Raw genomic sequence first — 20,406 nt, forward strand, 5'->3', positions numbered from 1 at the left:
TTCCAGCATAAAAAATGAAAACAAATAATTGAACTGGATACTGTTCCCAGCTCCCTTTCACTCTCATTTCCCCGCCTCGTTCTGGGGATCAAATCCGAGCTAGGCAAGCCTTCTGCCACTGAGCTCTATCCCCACCCACCCCATCTATTTTTTGCCATTAATGATGTATTTGTGTTGGACAAACCTGGTAGCATGTCTGCTGACACTACCGCAGAAGCATCCTGCTGGGAAGAAGGCTGTTCTGGGGGTTGGGAGGTCAGGATCTTGGCCCAGATCTGCTACCCCTTAGCTCCATGTCTCAGAGCCAGTCGCCAGTCTTCTGTTCACTGTAAATAATCCATTTGTCCTCCACCTCAGGGATAATACAAGTGAACACACTCATCGCCATGCTTTGAAAAGTTAGGAGCCCTTCTGCAGATGTCAGGCATTCGTTTCTGCTTATCCTTGCCTTTCTTTATGGGAGATACAAGTGCAAGGTGAATTAGCAGGTGAGCTTCAACTATCTGTTATCTTCCCTTAACCTCCTTATTTTATAGCTGTTGCTTTGACCACCTGCTTCTGCTAGAAGAGCCTCCGGGCCTTGGGCTTGGCAGCAGGCACCTTAATCCAAATCTGTTTCCAAACCTCTTAGCTGCACATGCCAAGACAAGCCTAGCACGAGCCCCAGCCTCCTCAGGAACCTGCCAGCATCCCCAGGCAGGGAAAGGATTAACCAGACCACCTGATAGTCCAGAACTGTGTTGTTACGAAGGTGCCTGATTGGAAAAAGTACTCCCTAAAATTTAGGAGTAATCTCATGTGTTGGTGCTACATAGAGATCCTAGGATTTCCAGAGTTCCCGGGGATTTTGATAATTTGGGTTTTACTTTCCCCATGAAATCTGAATAGCAGTTTGGACAATGAGAGAGAATTGCCAGGTGTAGTGGGACACACCCATAATCCCAGGATTTGAGAGGCTGAGGCAGGAAGATGACAGGTTGGAAGTGTGTGATGACTTAGCAAGACTCTTTCAAAATTTAAAATTTAATATTTTTTAAAAAGAAGGACTGAGGATAATTCAGAGGTAGAATGTCCCTGGGCCCAACCCCCTGCCTTCTGTCCTTCCCCCAACACACAAAGAGGGAATTAAAATCAATCAAGTTTACCAGGTATGGTAGCAGTGTGTCTGTAACACCAGTACTTGGCAGGCTGAGATAGGAAGATCGCAGATTCAAGGACAGCCTCAGCAATGTAGTGAGACTCTCAGCAACCTAGCTAGATCCTGTTTTAAAATAACAATAATAAGCCGGGCGTGGTGGCACATGCTTGTAATCCCTGCTTGGAAGGCGGAGACAGGAGGATCGCGCAGGTTAGACCCTGTTTCAAAAATATAAAAATAGGTCTCTGGGAGTGTAGCCCGGAGGTAGAAGGGCTTCCAGGAACCCCAGTACCACCAATAAATAAATAAATAAATAAATAAATAAATAAATAAATATAGCTAGGCATGGTGGCGCACGCTTGTAATCCCAGCATTTGGGAGGCTGAGACAGGAGGGTCCAGGTTGGCGGCCAGTTGCAGCTACTTAGTGAGGCCCTCCACAACTTAGTGAGACTCTGTTTCCAAATAAAGAATAAAAAATAGGGCTGGGGGTGTCGCCCGGAGGTAGAACGCCCCTAGGTTCCATCCCCAGTACTGCAAAATAAATAAGTTAAAATACATTAATAAATAAAAAGGGCTGGGGGTGTAGTTCAGAGGTAGAATGCTCTCTTGTTTGTTTTGAGTGTGTGTGCGTGCGTGTGTGTGTGTGTGTGTGTTTCTGAAGACTGAACCCAGGGACATTCTACCTCAGCTATATCCCTAGCCCTTTTTAATTTTTGTTTGGAAACAGGGTCTTGCTAGATTGCTGATAATCTCCCTACTTCCTGAGGCTGGTCTTGAACCTGCAATCCTCCTGCTACAGCCTCCCAAGTGCTGGAATTACAGGTGTGTACCACTATTCCAGTCATAATGAAACCCTTTCATCTACTCAGAAGTTGAGATTACCTTGCCCCTTGGTTTTGCTTGGGTGCTTTATTGGTTATTCTTAGCCCTGGGCCAGGTTGCAAGACTCCCACATCCTAGTGGGAGTCAGATCTGCCACTTTTCTGTTTATGGGAGGAAAAGCAAGCTCTCCTTAATGGGCAAAGAAAATCAAACCGAAGCCTGCTGCAGTCTCCGGAGGCCCTAGGAGGTTCTTTTTTGTCCTTCAGCTGTGATATTAGCTCAGAGAAGGTCATGCTTTGTCTTTGTCTTTTGTCTTTCTGCCCGTTCCAGTTGGTCCCAGCCTTTTGAGGTGCAGATTGCTGGGGGTCACAGAGTCTGATTGTTTGAGATGTCAGTTCTAGAGAGCAGGGCTGAGGTCATGTGTCCAGTGTTCTGAGGAGCCCAGAACCAAAAAAATCAGACATCAGACCCATCAGTGGTTTGATTGTTGGGCCCTTCTCTCCAGGTCTACTGACCCAGTTTAAAGGAAAAGCTGGGACACCTGGAGATTGTGGTGGCAGATATTTGACCCAGGAGGCCTTGCAAAACCTGGGATATAGTTCACCTTGTTGCTAAGGGTTCTAAAAGATTTTTTTTTTTTTTATAAACTATTTCTTCCTCCCTCCCTCTGCCCTTTCTCCCTCTTTCTCTGTCTGTGGTACTGGGGATTGAACCCAGGGGTGCTTTACCACTCAGCTATTTCCCCAGCTCTTTTATTTTTTTATTTTGAGACAGGGTCTCTAAGGTGTGAGGCTGGCCTCAGCTTCCCAAGTAGCTGGGATCAGTCATGTTCTTCACCCTGCTCAGCTATTTCTTCCATTCTTAACAATTTACCTCATACTGTGAAATCAGAATTCTTTCCTTTTATATTTTATTTTTTGATGTGCTGGAAATTGAACCCAGGGCCTCATACATGGTAGGCAAGAGCTCTTCCACCAGCTACCCCAGCCCCTTTCCTAGCCCCATTTCTACTAGCAGTAGAAATGATGCGTTCTGGTTCCTTAACCTCTCTGCCTCAGTGCCCTCCCATAAATGATAGCTGTTTCTAGTGGGTAATGACAGACAGATGCTCACGAAAGTCAAATGTGAGTGGAGAAGCAGTACCGGTGATTGACCCCCAAAGAGGCGCCCTGTTATTCCCATATATTACATAGAGAGATTAGTATGAAGAACTTCCATAAACCCATCACCCAGCTTTAACAACTGTCAACATTTTTGGGGCTGGAGATGTAGCTCAGTGCCTGTCTTGCATGCACAGGGCCCTGGGTTCAATTCCAGCACTTCAAAAACAAACAACCAAAACAAACAAAAAAACTAAAACTTGTCAGCTTTTTAACAAATCTTTTTATTTTTGGGGTGTGTTACTGAGGATTGAACCTAAGGGCATTCTGCCTCGGAGCGGTGCCCCTATTTTATTTTGTTTTGTCTTTTTGTACTGGGGATTTTATTTTGTTCTGTTTTGTGTTATACTGAGGATTGAATCCAGGGGCAGTCTACCTCTAAGCTACACTCCCAGCTCAATTTTATTTTTATTTCAAAACAGAGTCTTGCTAGGTTGATGAGAGTCTCACTACCTGCTGAGGCTGTCCTTGAACCTGCGATTGATCCCCCTGTCTCAGCCTCCCAGGTACTGGTATGCACCATGGTGCTGGCTGACAAATCTTTATCTTCTCTCTCTCTTTACCCTTTACTGTGGAGTATTTTATTTATTTTTGGTACTGAGGATCAAATCCAAGGGTATTCTGCTTCTGAGCTACACTCCCAGCCCTGCTCTATTATTAATTATTATTATTATTATTTTATTATTATTATTATTTTGTGTGGGGGTCTGGGGATGGAACCTAGGGGCATTCAACCTCTGAGCTACACCCCCTGCCCTATTTTTTATTTTGAAACCAGGTCCCACTTAGTTGTGAAGGGCCTCACTAAGTAGCTGAGGCTGTCTGTGAACCGCGAACCTCCGGTCTCAGCCTCCGGAATGCTGGGATTAGAAGCGTGTGCCACCACGCCCGGCTTCCTGCTCCATTAAATTTGAAACAGGGTCTCACTGGATTGCTGAGGCTGGCCTGGAATCTGCAATCCTCCTGTTTCATTGTAAGTCTGCGTGCACCATCATGACCAGCTCCAAGAAATATTTTAAAGTAAACCCCAGACATCCTGTTATTTCACCTGTAAATCGTATTTGTTTCTATCAGATGACATTAAAAATATTATCAACCTAAAAAGGTAACATTCATTCCTTAAAATGGTCTAATTCTACTGTGACCATATGTCGTGGTTTGTAGCAGACCAGATTTTTGCATGTTGCTAGGAATAATACTTGGTAGCAATTCGCTGGCAGGGGTGTGAGCCCACAGCTGGTAGGTGTGCCCTCCGCCCTCCTGCTCACACCTCTTCTCTCCTGGATGCTCATACAAGCTGCTGCTTTTGCTGGGCTCACTCCTCACCCCGATTTTCTTTTCTAAAGTACAGCCAGGAGGCACCTGGGTAATTTCTCCCAGCTGGGGGAAATTATAGGTGTCTACTCCATTTGTTCTGTGTCTGTACAAAGTTGTTGTTGTTTTTTTTTTTTCAGACATTCTGTAGGAGTTGCTGCAAAACAGCCAGCAGTTTTTTGGTTTGTGTCTTGTAACTTGAAGGAGAGACTGTGAACATCGGTTTCAAGGCAGGATAATTCGATGACAATTGGCAGGATCCCAGCTCAGTAGGAAATTGTCAAGGAAATTCAAAGCATTGCATTTTCTTTCCACTTTTTCCCCTGTGACACCTCTACAGGTGTAGTGGAATCCGAACCACACTGGGAACCAGGGCCCTGTCTCTGGCTAGCTGTGTGACCTCGGATGAATCTGTTCTCACTTTAATCGTGCTCTTAACTGCACCCTCCACCCCCTTCCCTACCATCGGCCCCTTTCCCTGTTCCCATTTATCTGAGTATCAGTTGGCAATTGTGATGACATTTAAAAGATAAACTCAAGAGATGAGGGCCTCTTTACTTTTTTTTTTTTTTTTTTTTTGTAGTACTGGGGGTGCAACGCAGGGGCTTTTCTGGGCTGTACTCCCAGACCTATTTTATACTTTATTTGGAGGCTGAGACAGGAGGATGCACCTCTTTTCTTTTATATCTCCGGTGGTGCCTAGAACAGTGTGAAGATTGTTGAATGGATAATTGAATGGAAAACAAAAGGGCTTAATTTTCACTTCAGTAAAGGTGAGACCAGGTTCTCACGGTTCTTGGGGCTGTGACTTCCCAAGGCTGCTCAGCCAGCTCCTTCTGATGGAGCCCGGCCCCTGAGCTGAGGAGGGCGGAGGGCACAGAGGAGAGCGGGACTGCCCCTCCCCAGCCTTTCCCTCCTTTCCCCACGCAAACACTCCTCACGCTTACTTGTCTTTTCCTCTCTCTGTGCGCTGGTTCTTAGAGCTCCTCGGAAGATCCAGAAGTTGATTCCATCATGGCAGAACTCAAGGTGGAGAACCGGGCCAGTGTGGACTGGCAGAAACGCTGCCTGGCCCTGGAGACGCAGCTTTTCAGGTTCCGCCTCCAAGCCAGCAAGATCAGGGAGCTGCTGGCCGACAAGGTGAGTCCTGGGGTGGGGTGCTGCCTGCCCCCTGCAGCTGGGCTCCTCATCAGAGTCCCAGAGCTGGGGAAAGGAAACTTTGAACAGCGTGCTTTTGCACTAATGCAAAAATGAAACCCAAGAGAGTTTCTTGGGTTTGCTTCTTGATAATTACTTTTGGCACCGAGGATTGAACCCAGGAGCATTCTACCTCTGAACCACACACCCCAGGCCCCCCTTTTTTTGTGGTACTGGGGATGGAACCCAGGGGTTTTCTGCCTCCGAGCTGCACTTCCAGCCCTACTTTTTCTTTCTTTCTTTCTCTCTTTCTTTCTTTCTTTCTTTCTTTCTTTCTTTTCTTCCTTCCTTACTTCCTCTCTCTATATCTCTATCTCTCCTCTCTCCTCTCTCTCTCTCTCTTTTTCTTTTTTTCTTTCTTCCTCTCATGGTGCTGAGGATGAAATTAGGGGGCTTTCTACCTCCGGGCTATACTCCCAGACCTATTTTATATTTTATTTGGAAACAGGGTCTTGAAAGGACAAAGTTTGACCACACCAGAGCCTTTCAGGTCTCACTCTGTTGCTGAGAGCCTCACTAAGTAGCTGAGGCTGGCTTTGAACCTTCTCCTGTCTCAGCCTCCCAAGTGCTGGGATTACAAGTGTGAGTCACCACGCCCAGACCCCACCCCTTTTAAAAAAGATTTTTAGAAATTTTATATTGTTGAGATTGGCTTTGAATGTGTGATCTTCCTGTTCAGTCTCTTGGAGTACTGGAATTAGAGGCATGGGCCACCACACCTGGGTTTTAAGATAAAACTATGAGCAATTTATTTTACTGTTATCTGGCATTCCTCAGGACTCCTACTACCCCTTCAGGGGACACCACAGAAATGGTGGCAGTCTCAGTTCTTTGTTCCTTTTGGAGTCACTTGTTCTAGTGGAAGCTCTTTTATTCCAGTTACATTTCTTTTTCAATGTGGGCAGAAGGATCCTTTAGGAGAAGAATGGAAATCTCCACCCCAATGCTCGCCCTTTATTAAGCATATGAGCTACCAGAAGGTGGCCTGGTTTCCTGGGGACAAGGACCTGTTAGTGGCTGGAACCAGACGTGACTGGCTGCAGCCAATGACTTTCTGTGTGACTCAGGACCAGTCTCTTCACCTCTAATGTAGGGACATACATGTTGGCCTCCCAGTTTTCTGATATCACATATATAAAAGTTTTGGATGTCACATATATGAAAGTTTGAGATCACACATATAAAAGTCTTGGCACAGTGTAGGTTTTAAGTAGGAAGACTTTTGAGGCTTTGGTGGGCTGGCCTGGAAACTGACCATCTTGTGTGATGTTACTATGGGAAGATAGATTCTTTTTTTTTTGGTGGTACTGGGGGTGGAACCCAGGGCCTTTTCTACCTCCGGGCTATACTCCCAGGCCTATTTTGTACTTTATTTGGAAACAGGGTCTCAGTAAGTTGCTGAGAGCCTCACTAAGTAGCTGAGGCTGGCTTTGAACCTGTGCGATCCTCCTGTCTCAGCCTTCCAAGCTCTGGGATTACAAGCGTGAGCCACCACGCCTGGCCGAGAAGATAGATTCTAAGCAGCTGACATTCAGAGGCCTTTTAGAGCGTAACCTGTCTAGAGAGTGGAGGCTCGTACTTAACTGCATGTGTGCAGCCAGGCACATGGTGCACCCGTAAACTTGGGAAGCTGTGCCAAGAGGATCTCAGGTTCAAGGCCAGCTTCAGCAAATAGAGAGACCCTCTTTTAAAAAATAAAAATAAACTAGCCATGGTGGTGCACACTTAGAATCTCAATTTCTGGGAGGCTGAGATAAGAGAATCATAGGTTCAAGGACAGCCTCAGCAAGTAGTAAGACTCATCAACTAGTGAGACTGTTTCAAAATCAAAATAAAAAATAGGGCTAGAGATGTAGCTAAGGGGTAAAATGTCTCTGGGTTCAATCCCTAGTACTACATAACAAAGTTAAAAAAAAATTTTTTTAAAGGGCTGGGGGTGTAGTCCAAAAGTAGAATGTCTCTGGGTTCAATCCCTAGTACCACAGGGAGAAAAATGTCCGTGGGAAAGGGTGCCAGGGCTTGAACTCCAGGGATGCTCTACCACTGAGCTATGTGCCCAGCCCATTCATTTCTTTATTTTAAGACAGGGTCTCTCTCATTAAGTTGCCCAGACAGGTCTTGAGCTTGGTCCTGCTTCAGCCTCTCCAAGAGTGTGATTATAGGTTTGTATGCCACCTTGCCTGGCTATCTTAAATGAACCGACCAGTCTTTCTAGTTTTGATTGTAATTTCAATCTGCTTAGCAAATCTTTCTTTTTATGGTACAAAGGTAAAATTCAACTCATTCCTCTCCAAGTAATGTCGAAGTCTTGAATTGGAAAGTCAGAATAAATGACCTATTTTATTGATAGTCTTACAACGTGGAGTCCAGGAAAGCCAGTCAGCAGGGTCACCTCTGCGTTTCCGTGCTTGGGAAGTGGCCGTGGACTCTCCTGGACTAAGGCTCCGGCTTGGGTCTGTTGGCATTGCTGTCTCTTGGATCATACCACGCAGAGGGGTTCCCGTGGGTGCCACGGTAGAGGGGACTCAGCCACTCAGGAAAAGGCTGCAGGCCTTCGCGGTTCTCAGAACCACTTCACCAGAACCCTGGGGGTGTTTGTTAATCCAGCATGGTCCTGGCCCTGCTCTGGTCCTCTCCATCCACTTCTCTAGGGTGCTGCTGGTATCTGGATTTAACAAGCTCCCAGAAAATGGTTTTGTACCCTATAAAGTGTGAAAACTTGTCTTAGCTGTGATATTGGGGAAGGGGTCTGCGGGGTGAAAGGGTAAGTGGGGGTCTCCCTAGCCTGGTACTCTGCAGTACTCAGGGAACTGCAAGACTCTTGGCAACCTAGCAAGACACTGTTTACAAAACAAGACGAAAAATGAAAAGGAATGTAGCTCTGAGGTAGAATGCCGCTGGCTTCAATCCACACACACAAAAAGGAAAGGCTATAAAATAAATGAATTCAAAACTATTAAAAACATAACAAAGAAGTGGGGCGTGGTGACTCATGCCCCACCATAGTCCCAATCCTAGTACTTGGGAGGCTTGAGACAGGAGGATCTGGGTTTGTGGCCAGCCTTAGCTACTTAGTGAGACCCTCCACAACTTAGTGAGATCCTATTTCAAAATAAAGAATAAAGAGCCAGGTGGGGTGGTGCACACTTGTAATCCCAGTAATTGGGAGGCGGAGACAAAAAGATTGCTGTTTGCGGACACCCTCAGCTACTTAGTGAGGCCCTCTGCAACTCAGTGAGACCCTGTTTCAAAATAAAGAATAAAAAACAGGGCTGGGGGTTTAGCTCAGAGATAGAATGCCCCTGGGTTCCATCCCCAGTACCAAAATAAATAAACAAATAAATAATAATTACAAAATGGTTTCCAAAAAGATCAAGTAGACTTGAAACCCAAATAGAACTTTTAGAAGAAAAAGTGCTTTAACTGAAATTTCAATTTCAACAGATAGGAATAAAACCCAGGACTTTGCACATGCTAGGTGAGGGTTCGACCATTGAGCGGTAGCCTAATAAATAGGAAGGTAGACCTGAGGACATCATCCAGAATAAGAATAAAGATGCTAAGACTGAGCTGTAGAAGCTAGAATGGCAAGATTCTGTATACACCAGGTAGGATTCCAGAAGTAGAGAAAAGGATGAAAGAAAGAGCGGCATCACTTGAAGAGGTGACAGCTGAAGTTTTCAAACTTGATAAAAGAAACTGGAGTATAAACAGGGTGTGTGTGTGTGTGTGTGTGTGTGTGTGTGTGTGTGTGAGTGAGAGAGAGAGAGAGAGAGAGACAGACAGACAGACAGACAGACCAGGGACTCAGACAAGGCCCCATGCATGCTAGGCAAGTGCTGTACTACTGAACTATATCCCCAGCCCAGGATAGATTTTTTAAAAAAATAGTTTTATTGATGCATTATACTCTCACATTATAGCCAGGGTAGATTTTTTTTTTCAGTACTGGGGATCGAACCCAGGGGCATTCTACCTCCAAGCAACTCCCCCAACCCTGTTTTTTATTTTTTATTTTGAAACAGGGTCTCACTGAGTGTAAAGGGCCTCACTAAGTAGCTGAGGCTGTCTGTGAACTGCGATCCTCCTGCCTCAGCCTCCCAAATGCTGGGGTTTCAGGTGTGAGCCACCACGTCCAGCTTCAGGGTTGATTTTTACAAAATTTGATTCTACTGCTTTAGCTAGATCTTGGTTTGGTTATGGTGAGGAAGAACCCAGCATGGCAATGGCTTAAATTAGACAGATGTTTATTTCCTTTTCATGTACATTCCACACATAAGCAGTCCAGCTCCAGGGTGGTGTCTTTTCTGCGTTTCAAGATGGCTTACCCTGATACCCTAATTCCCTCCCTTTTAGCCGGGCGTGGTAGCGCTCGCTCGTAATCCCCCCAGCGTTTGGGAGGCTGAGACAGGAGGATTGCATAGATTTGAAGCCAGCCTCAGCTACTTAGTGAGGCTCTCAGCAGTTTAGTGAGACTCTGTTTCCAAATAAAGTATAAAATAGGTCTGGGAGTATAGCCCGGAGGTAGAAAAGCCCCTGGGTTCCACCCCCAGTACTACCCAAAACCAAACCAAACCAAAACAAAAACCCAAAAAACCAAACTTCCTCCCTTTTCCCTTAAGTGCATGCCCCAGGTGTTGCATATATTCCTTCTGCTCATATCCCACTGGCCAAGTCTGGGCCACATGGTTGTACTCAGCTTCGAAGAAGGTTGGGGATTGGAGACTTTATCCTCACTAACCATATGCTCAACTAAAAGTTGGGGATTTCACTTCTGAGAATTGGAGAACATATGAGTCCAGACAGCTGTCTTCAAGTCTAGAATAATAACAGCGATGATGAATAGAAATATAGTATGCATCACTTTCAAATCAACAAAGTGGGAAGATGAAATTATATCTTAAGTTCAAATGGAGGATAGGGGAAAAACGGGTAGAATAAAGTATTGAGAAGGGACAAAAAGCCATGGTAGAGATAGCTCCAAATATGTTGGTCACAAGGAGGCATCTGAAAGAATGTGTATTGCTGAACTGATGTATGAAAAATTAGAAATTTCTAGAAGTTTTTCTAGATTGATAGAAATCTAGATTTCTCTCATAAGGCTAGATGAACATGTGAGATCTGTTTGTACAGTGGGATAATATATTGCAGCTAGAATGACTCAAGTAGAGTCACGTGATACCAACAAATCTCAAAACCAACATTGGACCAAAGTAAGTATATGTAAATGGTACAATTCATTTACTTATTTATTTATTTATTTATTTATTTATTTATTTTTGGTGTTGGGAATTGAACACTTGGGCATTCTACCTCTGAGCTACACCACACCCAGCCTTATCTTATTTTTATTTTGAAACAGGGTCTCACTAGATTGATGAGAGTCTCACTACTTGCTGAGGTTGTCTTCAAACCTGGGATCCTCCTGTCTCAGCTTCTTAAGTACTGGAATTATAGGAGTGCCCCATCACACCTGACATAATACAGTTTATGTAATGTTTTAAATCTATATCAGTAGTATTCTCAGGGCTGGGGATGTAGTTCAGTGATAGAATACTTGCCTAGCATACACAAGGCCCTGAGCCTCAGCACTGCAAAAAAAAAAAAAAAAAAAAAATCCAAACCAAAACAAAGCAACAACAGTATTCTCTGTTGTCTAGTACTATTTGTTACTTCTCATTGAAGCCCCACGCTTGTGTGTGTGTGTGTGTGTGTGTGTGTGTGTGGTATTGAGGATGGAACCCAAAGGCACTCTACTTCCGAGCTATACCTCCAGCCCTATTTTATTTTATTATTTTTTTATTTTGAAACAGGGTTTCACTAAACTGCAGACGGCCTCACTAAGAAGCTGAGGCTGGAACCAGTGCACATGAGTTTGAATCCTAGCTCTGAATCTAATGTCTGACCTTAAGCAAGTTACCTTACCTTTCCTCTTCAGTTTTCTGGCCTGAACAATACTCATAGTTCCCGCCATTGCTATGAAATTTAGATGAGTTAAGGCTTCCTAGACTAGTGCTGGACACACACACACACACACACACACACACACACACACACACCTATTTAGTTATAGATGTGTGGGCCAAATGCACTGACACCGTGTAGGTCTTACAAGGTACTCTTTAGGCTCACAGTTGACCTCCTGTGGTCTAAACCCTTTCTGTAGATGAATCCCAAATAGGATGACATGTACATTAGTAACTAATCCAGGATACTCTGAAGAGAAAGTGGAGGCTGTATTAATAATTATGCTGGGACAACAGGTGAACATCAGACTGTCCAGGCAAAATAGTCTCTCTGGTCCCGAGTGCCACCTTTGTACAGGAAAACTCCAGTTACAGCTTTTATCTGTAAAATGCTAAGTGCTAGGACTTGCTATGTGCTTTGCATGGGTGTCTGTCTCTACAAAAACCCTACCATTACTCTTTTGCTAAAGGAATCGGTACACAGAGAGGTTAAGGAATTTATCTAATTGGAGTCTGTCCAGTGCCGTGATACTTAAACCTGCTTGTCAAAGGAATAATTGAGACGCAGGATGGGGCGGCTTTCAGCTCAGGCTACTGAACACTGAAGACATTTGAACAACTGGAAACCTGGCAGGATTGTGCCCCGCTGTGGCAGAGTGCCGTTGCTCCTGCCACTGTGGCTGATATTTCACAGCATCGGCACGTGTAAAGAGGAGCTGTGGACATGGGGCCGAATACCAGATGGGTGCCAAGTGCATTTCAGCAGGTCGCCGCAGCCAGTTTTAGGATGGCTTATGAGTCTTACGCGCAGCTGGTGAAAGTGGCAGCTCCCTGTCAGCCACCTCAATCTGACACCTCCTTGGCTGGCGAGTCAGCCCAGACCCACACACCAGGAGGACAGCTGAGGACACCGTCCGAGCAAATGCTTTGAGAGGAGGAGCAGAGCTCGGGCGCTGCAGGCCTGGCTCTCCCAGAAAGAGTGGAGAGGAAGGCCTGCCCGTGAGAGGAGAGGCCGAAAACTCGGAAATATACTTCAGCTTGGACACACCTGGGAGAACTCCAGCAGCAATGGAGAAAAAACCCGTTTTCATAAAAACAGAAGGAAACATAATGTTAAAAATAATCTCTTGGAACCGAGTGTGGTGGTGCACGCTTGTAATCACAGTACTTGGGAGGCTGAGACAGGAGGATCGCAGGTTCGCTGCCAGCCTCAGCTACTTAGTGAGGCTCTCAGCAACTCAGTGAGACCCTGTTTCAAAATAAAGAATAAAAAATAGGGCTGGGGGTATAGCTCGGAGGCAGAATGCCCCTGGGTTCTATCCCTGGTACTGCAAAAAAAAAAAAAAAAAAAGTAGGGCTTAGGGTGTAGCTTGGAGGTAGAGTGCCCCTGAATTCCATCCCCAATACTTCAAAAAAACAAACAAAAAAATCTCTTGGAACAAGGACAGAAGAGTGTTGGTGATTGTGGAGCACAGTAGCAGATAAGTGGGGCAGTCATAATGCTTTTCTCTTAAATTCTAGATGTTCAAATATTTTCAGTGTTCAGAAACGTTGCTGTTTAGAAAATAAGTGCTGTACACTAAAGTGAATACAAAACGCTTGAGCGCCAGCGTCCTTGCGGGGGAGATAAGAGTGACCATCTGGAAGGGTTTGCAGCCTTGAGGAGCAGCTGGTGGCCATGGGTAGCCAGCCGGGGGCCACAGGAGACCCTGGCTCCGGAGGGTGGCACTTACCCTTCCCCCAGCACTCAGTAACAGTGTCTCTTAAAGGGAGGAAGAATAGAACCTGGAGGGGAAAATGCTTGCTGTGTTGCCAATTGCAGGAATTTCTGGCTTCGACCAGTATCATTAACCACTCCTGACTGAATGAAATTACCCAGCTGGGAGATTAGACTCAGATGTATTCTTTACTCTGCCACAGTCTCCATCTCAAAATCAGAAGACAAGTCTGACAAGAAAACGTCAGACATTGTTGGAAAAGGTCACAAATATGAACTATCATTTCGTATGGAAGTGCTGTGCCTTCTTCTTAACTGCAGGACAAATGTTAGGACTTGTTCAGGATCCAAGGCCTTCCCATTCCCATTCCCATTCCCATTCCATATCTCATTGTCTCCTCCTCCTCCTCCTCCTCCTCCTCCTCCTCCTCCTCCTCCTCCTCCTTCTTCTGTGCTACTGGGGTTGGACCCCAGGGCACTCTACCTCCACGCTATGCCCCCAGACCTATTTTTTTACTTTTATTTGGAAATAGAGTCTTGATAAATTACCAAAGCCTCAACTAAATTGCAGAGGCTGCCTTCAAACCTGCAATCCTCCTATCTCAGCCTCCCAAGTACTGGGATTATAGGTGTGTGTCAATATGCCTGCTCCTTATTTATTTTGAAACCAGGTCTATTTTGCTGAAAGTCTTCCTACTTTGCTGAGGCTATCTTCTGTCCTCGAGCCTGTGATCCTCCTATTTAGGTCTCCCAAGGACTGAGATTACAGGTTCATTGAATTTTTATTTTTATTTTATTTTAATTTTATTTTTGCAGGTCTGGGGATGGAACCCAGGAGCATTCAACCTCCGAGCTACACCCCCTGCCCTATTTTTTTATTCTTTATTTTGAAACCGGGTCTCACTGAGTTGCAGAGGGCCTCACTAAGTAGCTGAGGCTATCTGTGAACCGCAATCTTCTGGTCTCGGCCTCCCGAATCCTGGGATTACAAGCGTGCGCCACCACACCCGGCTCAGGTTCACTGAATTTTTAGAAAAGAAAATAGACTCCAGTTCTCTGCAAAAACCATGGTTCATGAAGTTCGTGTGCCCTTTCCTATACATTGGCTCCAGTCTCTGGTCTCCTGATGGCTGGTTTCAGATTCCTGAAAAGAGAGGAACTGACCAGCCCACTCAGGTCTGCTGTCAGATGGGGAAGGGTTATAGTACTGACCCAGTCACTGAGGGCCACTGCCATGTATCATCCAGCCCTCCCCAGCACCACCAAGAGGATTCTCCTCGTGCTGGGCCGCCAGTCCTGCAGCCATAGTACTCATCTGTGCTTACTGTTATCTGCACCGAGGCTGCAGGGAGCCAAGCAGCACCTTCCTCCTGCACAGGCCTGAGGACCATTTGGTGTGGGAAAGTCCACCTGGCTCTGATTGAGAGAGGGAATCGCCCATTTCACTATAAACATCAAGCTAGGATGCAGGCCAAGGGGAGAGGTTGAGCAGCTGGAGAACAGGCCAGATCTGCAGGCAGGATGGCGAGGGCCAGGCTGGACCTTACAGTAAGGGATGCTGACCCTGCCCAGCATCATGGAGGGCAAGGTTGTGACATGCGTCTGTGTGTGCATGCTGCCTCCCGGTTGTCCTGGGGCAAGGCAGGCTGGGGGAGGAGGTAGCTGGCACTCACCGGGCCGAGGCCCATGACGTGTTCTCTGTGGGGCTTCTGTTGCTGATGTGCGGTTTGGGCATCTCCTGGCAGTGGCTCGGAGGAGAAGGGGAGCTGATGTCCAACCCATATTTCATTTGCCAACCCGTGAGCTCATGAAGCTGCCAAAAGATGCTGCCTGTTCCACAGGCTCATGCGCAGCTCCTTGGGTCTGGACCCTGGCCATGCTCCGTGCACAAGATCTTCAGTCACTTTGCTTGAGCCACTTGGTATAGGATTCCAGAGCTACTGAGTTCCTCAGCCTGAATGCTGGCAACAAGGTGGACTGGTGTGTGGGTTTGCGTGTTTGTTCAGTTCTGGGGACTGAACCCAGGGCTTCACACATTTCTAGGCAAGTGCTCTACCACCAAGCCACCTCCCCAGCCCAAAGATAGAGTTTTTAACAGTGTAGGGGCTGGGGGTGTAGCTCAGTGTTAGGGCATATGCTTAGTGTGCAGAAGACCCTGGGTTCGCCCTGATCCCCAGCACCAGAAACTAAAAAGTACTTGAGCATCTCTGTTGCTTTAAAATTAAATCGAATAAAGTGGTACCTATAATGCTATTTGTCCCTAGCCAGTGAGACATTCTGGGTGGGGACAGGTGTCACGAGGCAGGCTTGTATAGCTAGGAGTGTGGCCATTGCAGAGCACACGGGAGAGCAGGGCGCTGCCTGCAGCCCAGGGCACTGGAGAGGAGACCAGGCAGGACTGGGGCAGGAGAGCTCAGGGAGAATGACAGTGGCACCCCCTGCGCCCAGCACACATAACGGTGAGAGCGAGGCTTTTACTCCCTTGGCAGCATAGAGCGCCCTTAAACTCAGGATCAGGGAGCTGAGATTTGCTGTGAAAGTCTTTACCCCGACGCCCTCGGGCCCTCGGGATGGCCGTCAAAGATGACCTGAGTGGCCGGGCGTGGTGGCGCATGCTTGTAATCCCCGCACTTGGGAGGCTGAGACAGGAGGATCGCATGGGTTCGAAGCCAGCCTCAGCTACTTAGTGAGGCTCTCAGCAACTTAGTGAGACCCTGTTTCCAAATAAAATATATAAAAGGTCTGGGAGTATAGCCCGGAGGTAGAAAGCCTCTGGGTTCCACCTCCAGTACCACCAAAAAAAAAAAAAAAAAAGAAAAGCTGACCTGAGTGTCCCTGTGCCACGCTCACGGTCAGGACAAGGCACCCACATGTCCCCCTTCCTCTCTGAGCAGATGCAGGAGCTGGAGCAGAGACTGCTGGAGGCGGAGCAGAGAGCGGAGAATGCAGAGACCCAGGTAACGCGCAGGGGATTGGTGTGAGTATGCAGGGGGAATTCGCTTGCCCTTCCCACAGACTCACGTGCGTGCGCTCCCCACACCAACAAGCTCCTTCCAGGGCTGAGGAAAACCAGCAGTTGGCCGTTGGACCTGAGCAAATTAAGGTCCAAGGAGCTTTGTGTGGGAACCAAGGGGTCAAGGTACAGCCAGCACAGTGAGTGGGAGTCTGGATCCGAATAGGCCATGCGAGGCTGCAGGAACAAATTATATGCTGTGGGAACAAATTCAGTCTGATCTCAGCGGCTTGCCACGTTTAGTTCTCACGCTTGGTACCCAGCCATCAATGGGTAGCCAGCAGGGCTGCTCCTGCGGTCATCCAGGGCTCCAAGCTAAAGGAGCCTCCCCTGGCTTGTAGCTGGACCCTTTAAAACATAAAACATATGACCTTCTTGGTCTTACAGCAGAGAAAGAGCTGGATACTGGTGTAGCAGCTTTTAATTTTTTTTTTTTTTTTTTTTTTTTTTTTTTTTTTTTTTTGCAGTGCTGGGGATGGAACCCAGGGGCATTCTACCTCTAAGCTACACCTCCAGCCCGATTTTTTTACTCTTTATTTTGAAACAGGGTCTCACTAAGTTCCAGAGGGCCTCACTAAGTAGCTGAGGCTGGCCGTGAACCTGGATCCTCCTGTCTCAGTCTCCTCAGTACTGGGATTACAAGTGTGCACCACTATGCCCAGCAGGTTTTAAATTCTTCAGCACAGATATGACATGTGTTTCCACTCCAAGCCCATTGACTGGTGAATTACATGGCCTTACTGGCTACGAGAGGGGAGGAGGTATGGGGCAACACACAGATATCCAGTGAGCAGTAACACTCTGCCCCAGTGGGGTTGTAGCAGTTGCTCTCCGGGGCTCTTTGTCCTGCCCGGCATATCCCTAGCTGGACCCCTAGTTGGCCCTATTTTGGGGGCAGTTTTGCCCAGTCTTGATAAGTGATCACTTTATTAATTGGCCCAGACTGCCCTGGGTAAGAGCCCTGACTAAGAGTCATAAGCGGGGACATCTGGGGTCATTGCACACATACCACATAAGTAATAGAAAACTTTATGAAGCCACCTTTTTTTTTTTCAGGTGGGTGTGATGGAAGAGAAGGTAAAACTGTCCAACCTGAAGAACGTGGACTGCACAGGCAGCCTGAACCAGAAATACCAAGAATTGCTGAAAGCCATGCAGGGCAAAGATGAGCTCATCAGCCAGCTGGAGGCACAGGTGGAGAAGCAGGTCAGCGCTCAGGCACAGCAGAGCATCATCCTCTCAGCATCTGCATCAACTGGCCCCGACTTCTGCAGCCCCTCTGCCTGAGGCCTGTTCTTTTCATGGAGATTTAATTATCCAGAGGTCTTTCCCTCTCCCCTCTGTTCCTGAGAAGTCAGGCAGGGATTACAGGGCAAAATGGCCTTTTATTGGAAGCGTGAATCCCACCTCTAGCACCTGCTGCTTCCTCTGAGCAAATTGCTAACCCTAACTGGCTCTCATTTTACATATTTATAAATATGTAAATATATTTATAAATATTTATAATATATATTTAAATATAATATATTCATATATTTATATTTATGTATTTATAAAATAAGGGTTATAATGCCTCATTCGGCTCTGGGGAGAATCGACTCAGGGAATCTCCGTGTGCATCAGACACATGGTCAGCGCTTGGGGAGGAGCGCGCTCCCCTCTCCACGCTGGCCGTGGGCCTGCAGAAGCGAGCTACGTGGCGCTTGGCTGCCGCAGCCAGAGAGCACGCAGTTGGACAGTCCGACTTGGGCAGCTGTTTGGCTAGAGTTTCTTAGAGAACCTGATGAGGCAGAGACCAAAGTTGCCACCTTCTCAGAAAATCAAAGCCTCCCGTCTGGAGTGTGTGGGACTCCATGAGAGACCATGCCCAGCGGCTCAGCTGCAGTTAGCACCCTGGCTGCCGAGACGACTTCTGGAATGTTCCCCTACCAGTTCCTGTGCCCAGCCTCCTCCCCTTCACGGTCTCATTAACTTCGTCCCAGCTCTGTCCCTGTCCTCTGCCACCGGCCTTGTCTGCCCCACTTCCACTCTGTGTTCTTTGAGCTCCATCCGTTCTAACAACAGACCCCACAAAGAGGGCAGGGGGATTGCTCTGCTACGTGTACTTTCTCCATGAAGTTTCCAGCTAACTCTGGCAGGACCTTCCAGCCACTGTGGGTGAATGTGTAATCACGCGTCAGCATTCACTAAACATTCCCTTATCGGATGTGCCTTTGTATGCTATGGGGCACCATGTGTTCCTGGAAAGTCATGGGAAAATAGAATTTTTACACATGGAATGTCTAATCAAGTTTTCCATTATTTAATTAACAAATTAATTAATTTTGGATGCTAGGAATTGTATCCCAGAGGCTTTCTGCCTTTGAGCTACACCCTTAGCCCTTTTCATTATTTATTTATTTATTTATTTATTTATTTATTTATTGCAGCACTGAGAATTGAACCCAGGGGCATTCTACCTCTGAGCTATATCCCCAGCCCTATTTTTTATTCTTTATTTTGAAACAGGGTCTCACTAAGTTGCAAAGGGCCTCACTAAGTAGCTGAGGCTGGCTGTGAACCTGTGATCCTCCTGTCTTAGCCTTCCAATTACTGGGATTATGGGCATGAGCCACTGTACTTGGCTTTCATTAATTTTAGAGATTCCTTATCTTCTCTTTTGAGTGGCTCTCAAAAGTGGCAGCATTTTGGGGATTGGTGGGCAAAAACACAAAACAAAATTTTTACAGTTATAATTGAGAAGTCAGAATCAGAAGAGAAAGAATGCCATTCTGTGAATGAGGCGACCTGGTTTTAGTCCTAGCAAGTCATTTCGCCCCTCTGGGGCAGTTTCCACAGCTGTACAAAGAGGGTACCACCTTGGGTCAGGGTTCAGCTGTTTCCATAAAGGGTCAGAGAGTAACTTCCTAGACTCCGTGGGCCCTGGCCACATAGTCAGTATGGCACCTGCTCAGCTCTGTGGTTGTGTTGTGAAAGCAGCCAGGGCAAGGCTTGGTGTCAATAAAATTTTATTTACAGAAATAGGTTGGGGATAGACAGGTGGAGGACTGCATTTGGCCTATGGGCTATTGTTTGCCAAATACTGAACTCGATGACCTTTAAGATCTTCCTGTCCCTGAAACACTGAGCATCTGATGTTCTCAGGCTCCACAGACCGTCTCATTGCCGCAGACCTCCTAACTTGGAGCTTTTATGTCTGTTGTCCCACAGCCGTCAGTTTCTCCCTAGAGTTGCAGCCAAAGTCTCAGCTACTCAGTTTTCACCCGCTGCTCCATGCTTTTCATTTTTTCAATTTTTTTAAGTTAAATTTTTATTGGTGCATTGTAGTCATCTCAGTGGGATAAAAAAAAAAGTGTGGAGATATACATGTACACATCACCCAGTCAGCCCCTACCCAGTCTCTAACCCCCTCCCTCCTACCCAGGCTTGGCTTCCTGATTGACTTTGATATGTTTAAGTACATCATGTGCTTTAAAGAGGCTCCCGCTTCCTCCCTCTTATCCCCTCAGATATGTCACCTTCATAGCTCCTCTATAGGGTCCCTTCTTCATCTAGAGTTCCTCCTGTTACCCATTTCTCCCTAATGTTTTGCACATTAAGAAAAGCATCTGATTTTTTTTGGTGACATTTCACTGTAAATGCCATAATTTTGTTCTCCCTTATGGCTGGGGAAAATTCCATTGTGTACATATCCCATAGTTTTGAAATCCACTCATTCATTGAAGGACATCCTGGCTGATTCCACAGTTGGCAATGATGAACTGTGCAGCTATGAACATGGTTGTTCATGCATTAGTTTGGTGTTTTGGTTTTTATTCTTTCTGGTAGATACCAGAGGTGGTATTGCTGGATCATAGGGTAAGTTCGTTTTCCTTCTTCTGAGGATCTTCTATACCGTTCTCCAAAGTGGTTGCACCAACTTGCAGTCCCACTAACAATGTATTAGAGCTTCTATTTCTCCACACTTATTCCTGCTTACTGAAAACATAGTATGTTGTCTAGAATTCCTGCACATGTGTGGCAAGAGCAGACTACTTTTGGGGAGATATTTCAAAAAATTAAAAGTGGATTGGATTG

The 20,406-nt window shown here is 46.4% G+C and overlaps 1 protein-coding gene across 1 annotated transcript in view; it reads left to right on the plus strand.

Annotated features, from left to right (window-relative positions):
* Positions 1-5,450: 5,450 nt before the first annotated feature.
* The window catches only part of PLEKHH1 (pleckstrin homology, MyTH4 and FERM domain containing H1), a gene marked incomplete at both ends in the record, with an annotated part of 44,509 nt that continues 29,553 nt past the window's right edge, over positions 5,451-20,406 (plus strand). The window contains 3 exons of the mRNA XM_080706974.1: positions 5,451-5,576; positions 16,211-16,273; positions 17,386-17,535. Of these exons, the coding sequence (XP_080563100.1) occupies positions 5,451-5,576; positions 16,211-16,273; positions 17,386-17,535 (339 nt within the window). The remainder of the gene's footprint in view (positions 5,577-16,210; positions 16,274-17,385; positions 17,536-20,406) is intronic.

The sequence above is a fragment of the Muscardinus avellanarius genome (assembly GCF_963383645.1).
Source record: "Muscardinus avellanarius genome assembly, chromosome: 12".
NCBI classification, from domain to species: domain Eukaryota; kingdom Metazoa; phylum Chordata; class Mammalia; order Rodentia; family Gliridae; genus Muscardinus; species Muscardinus avellanarius.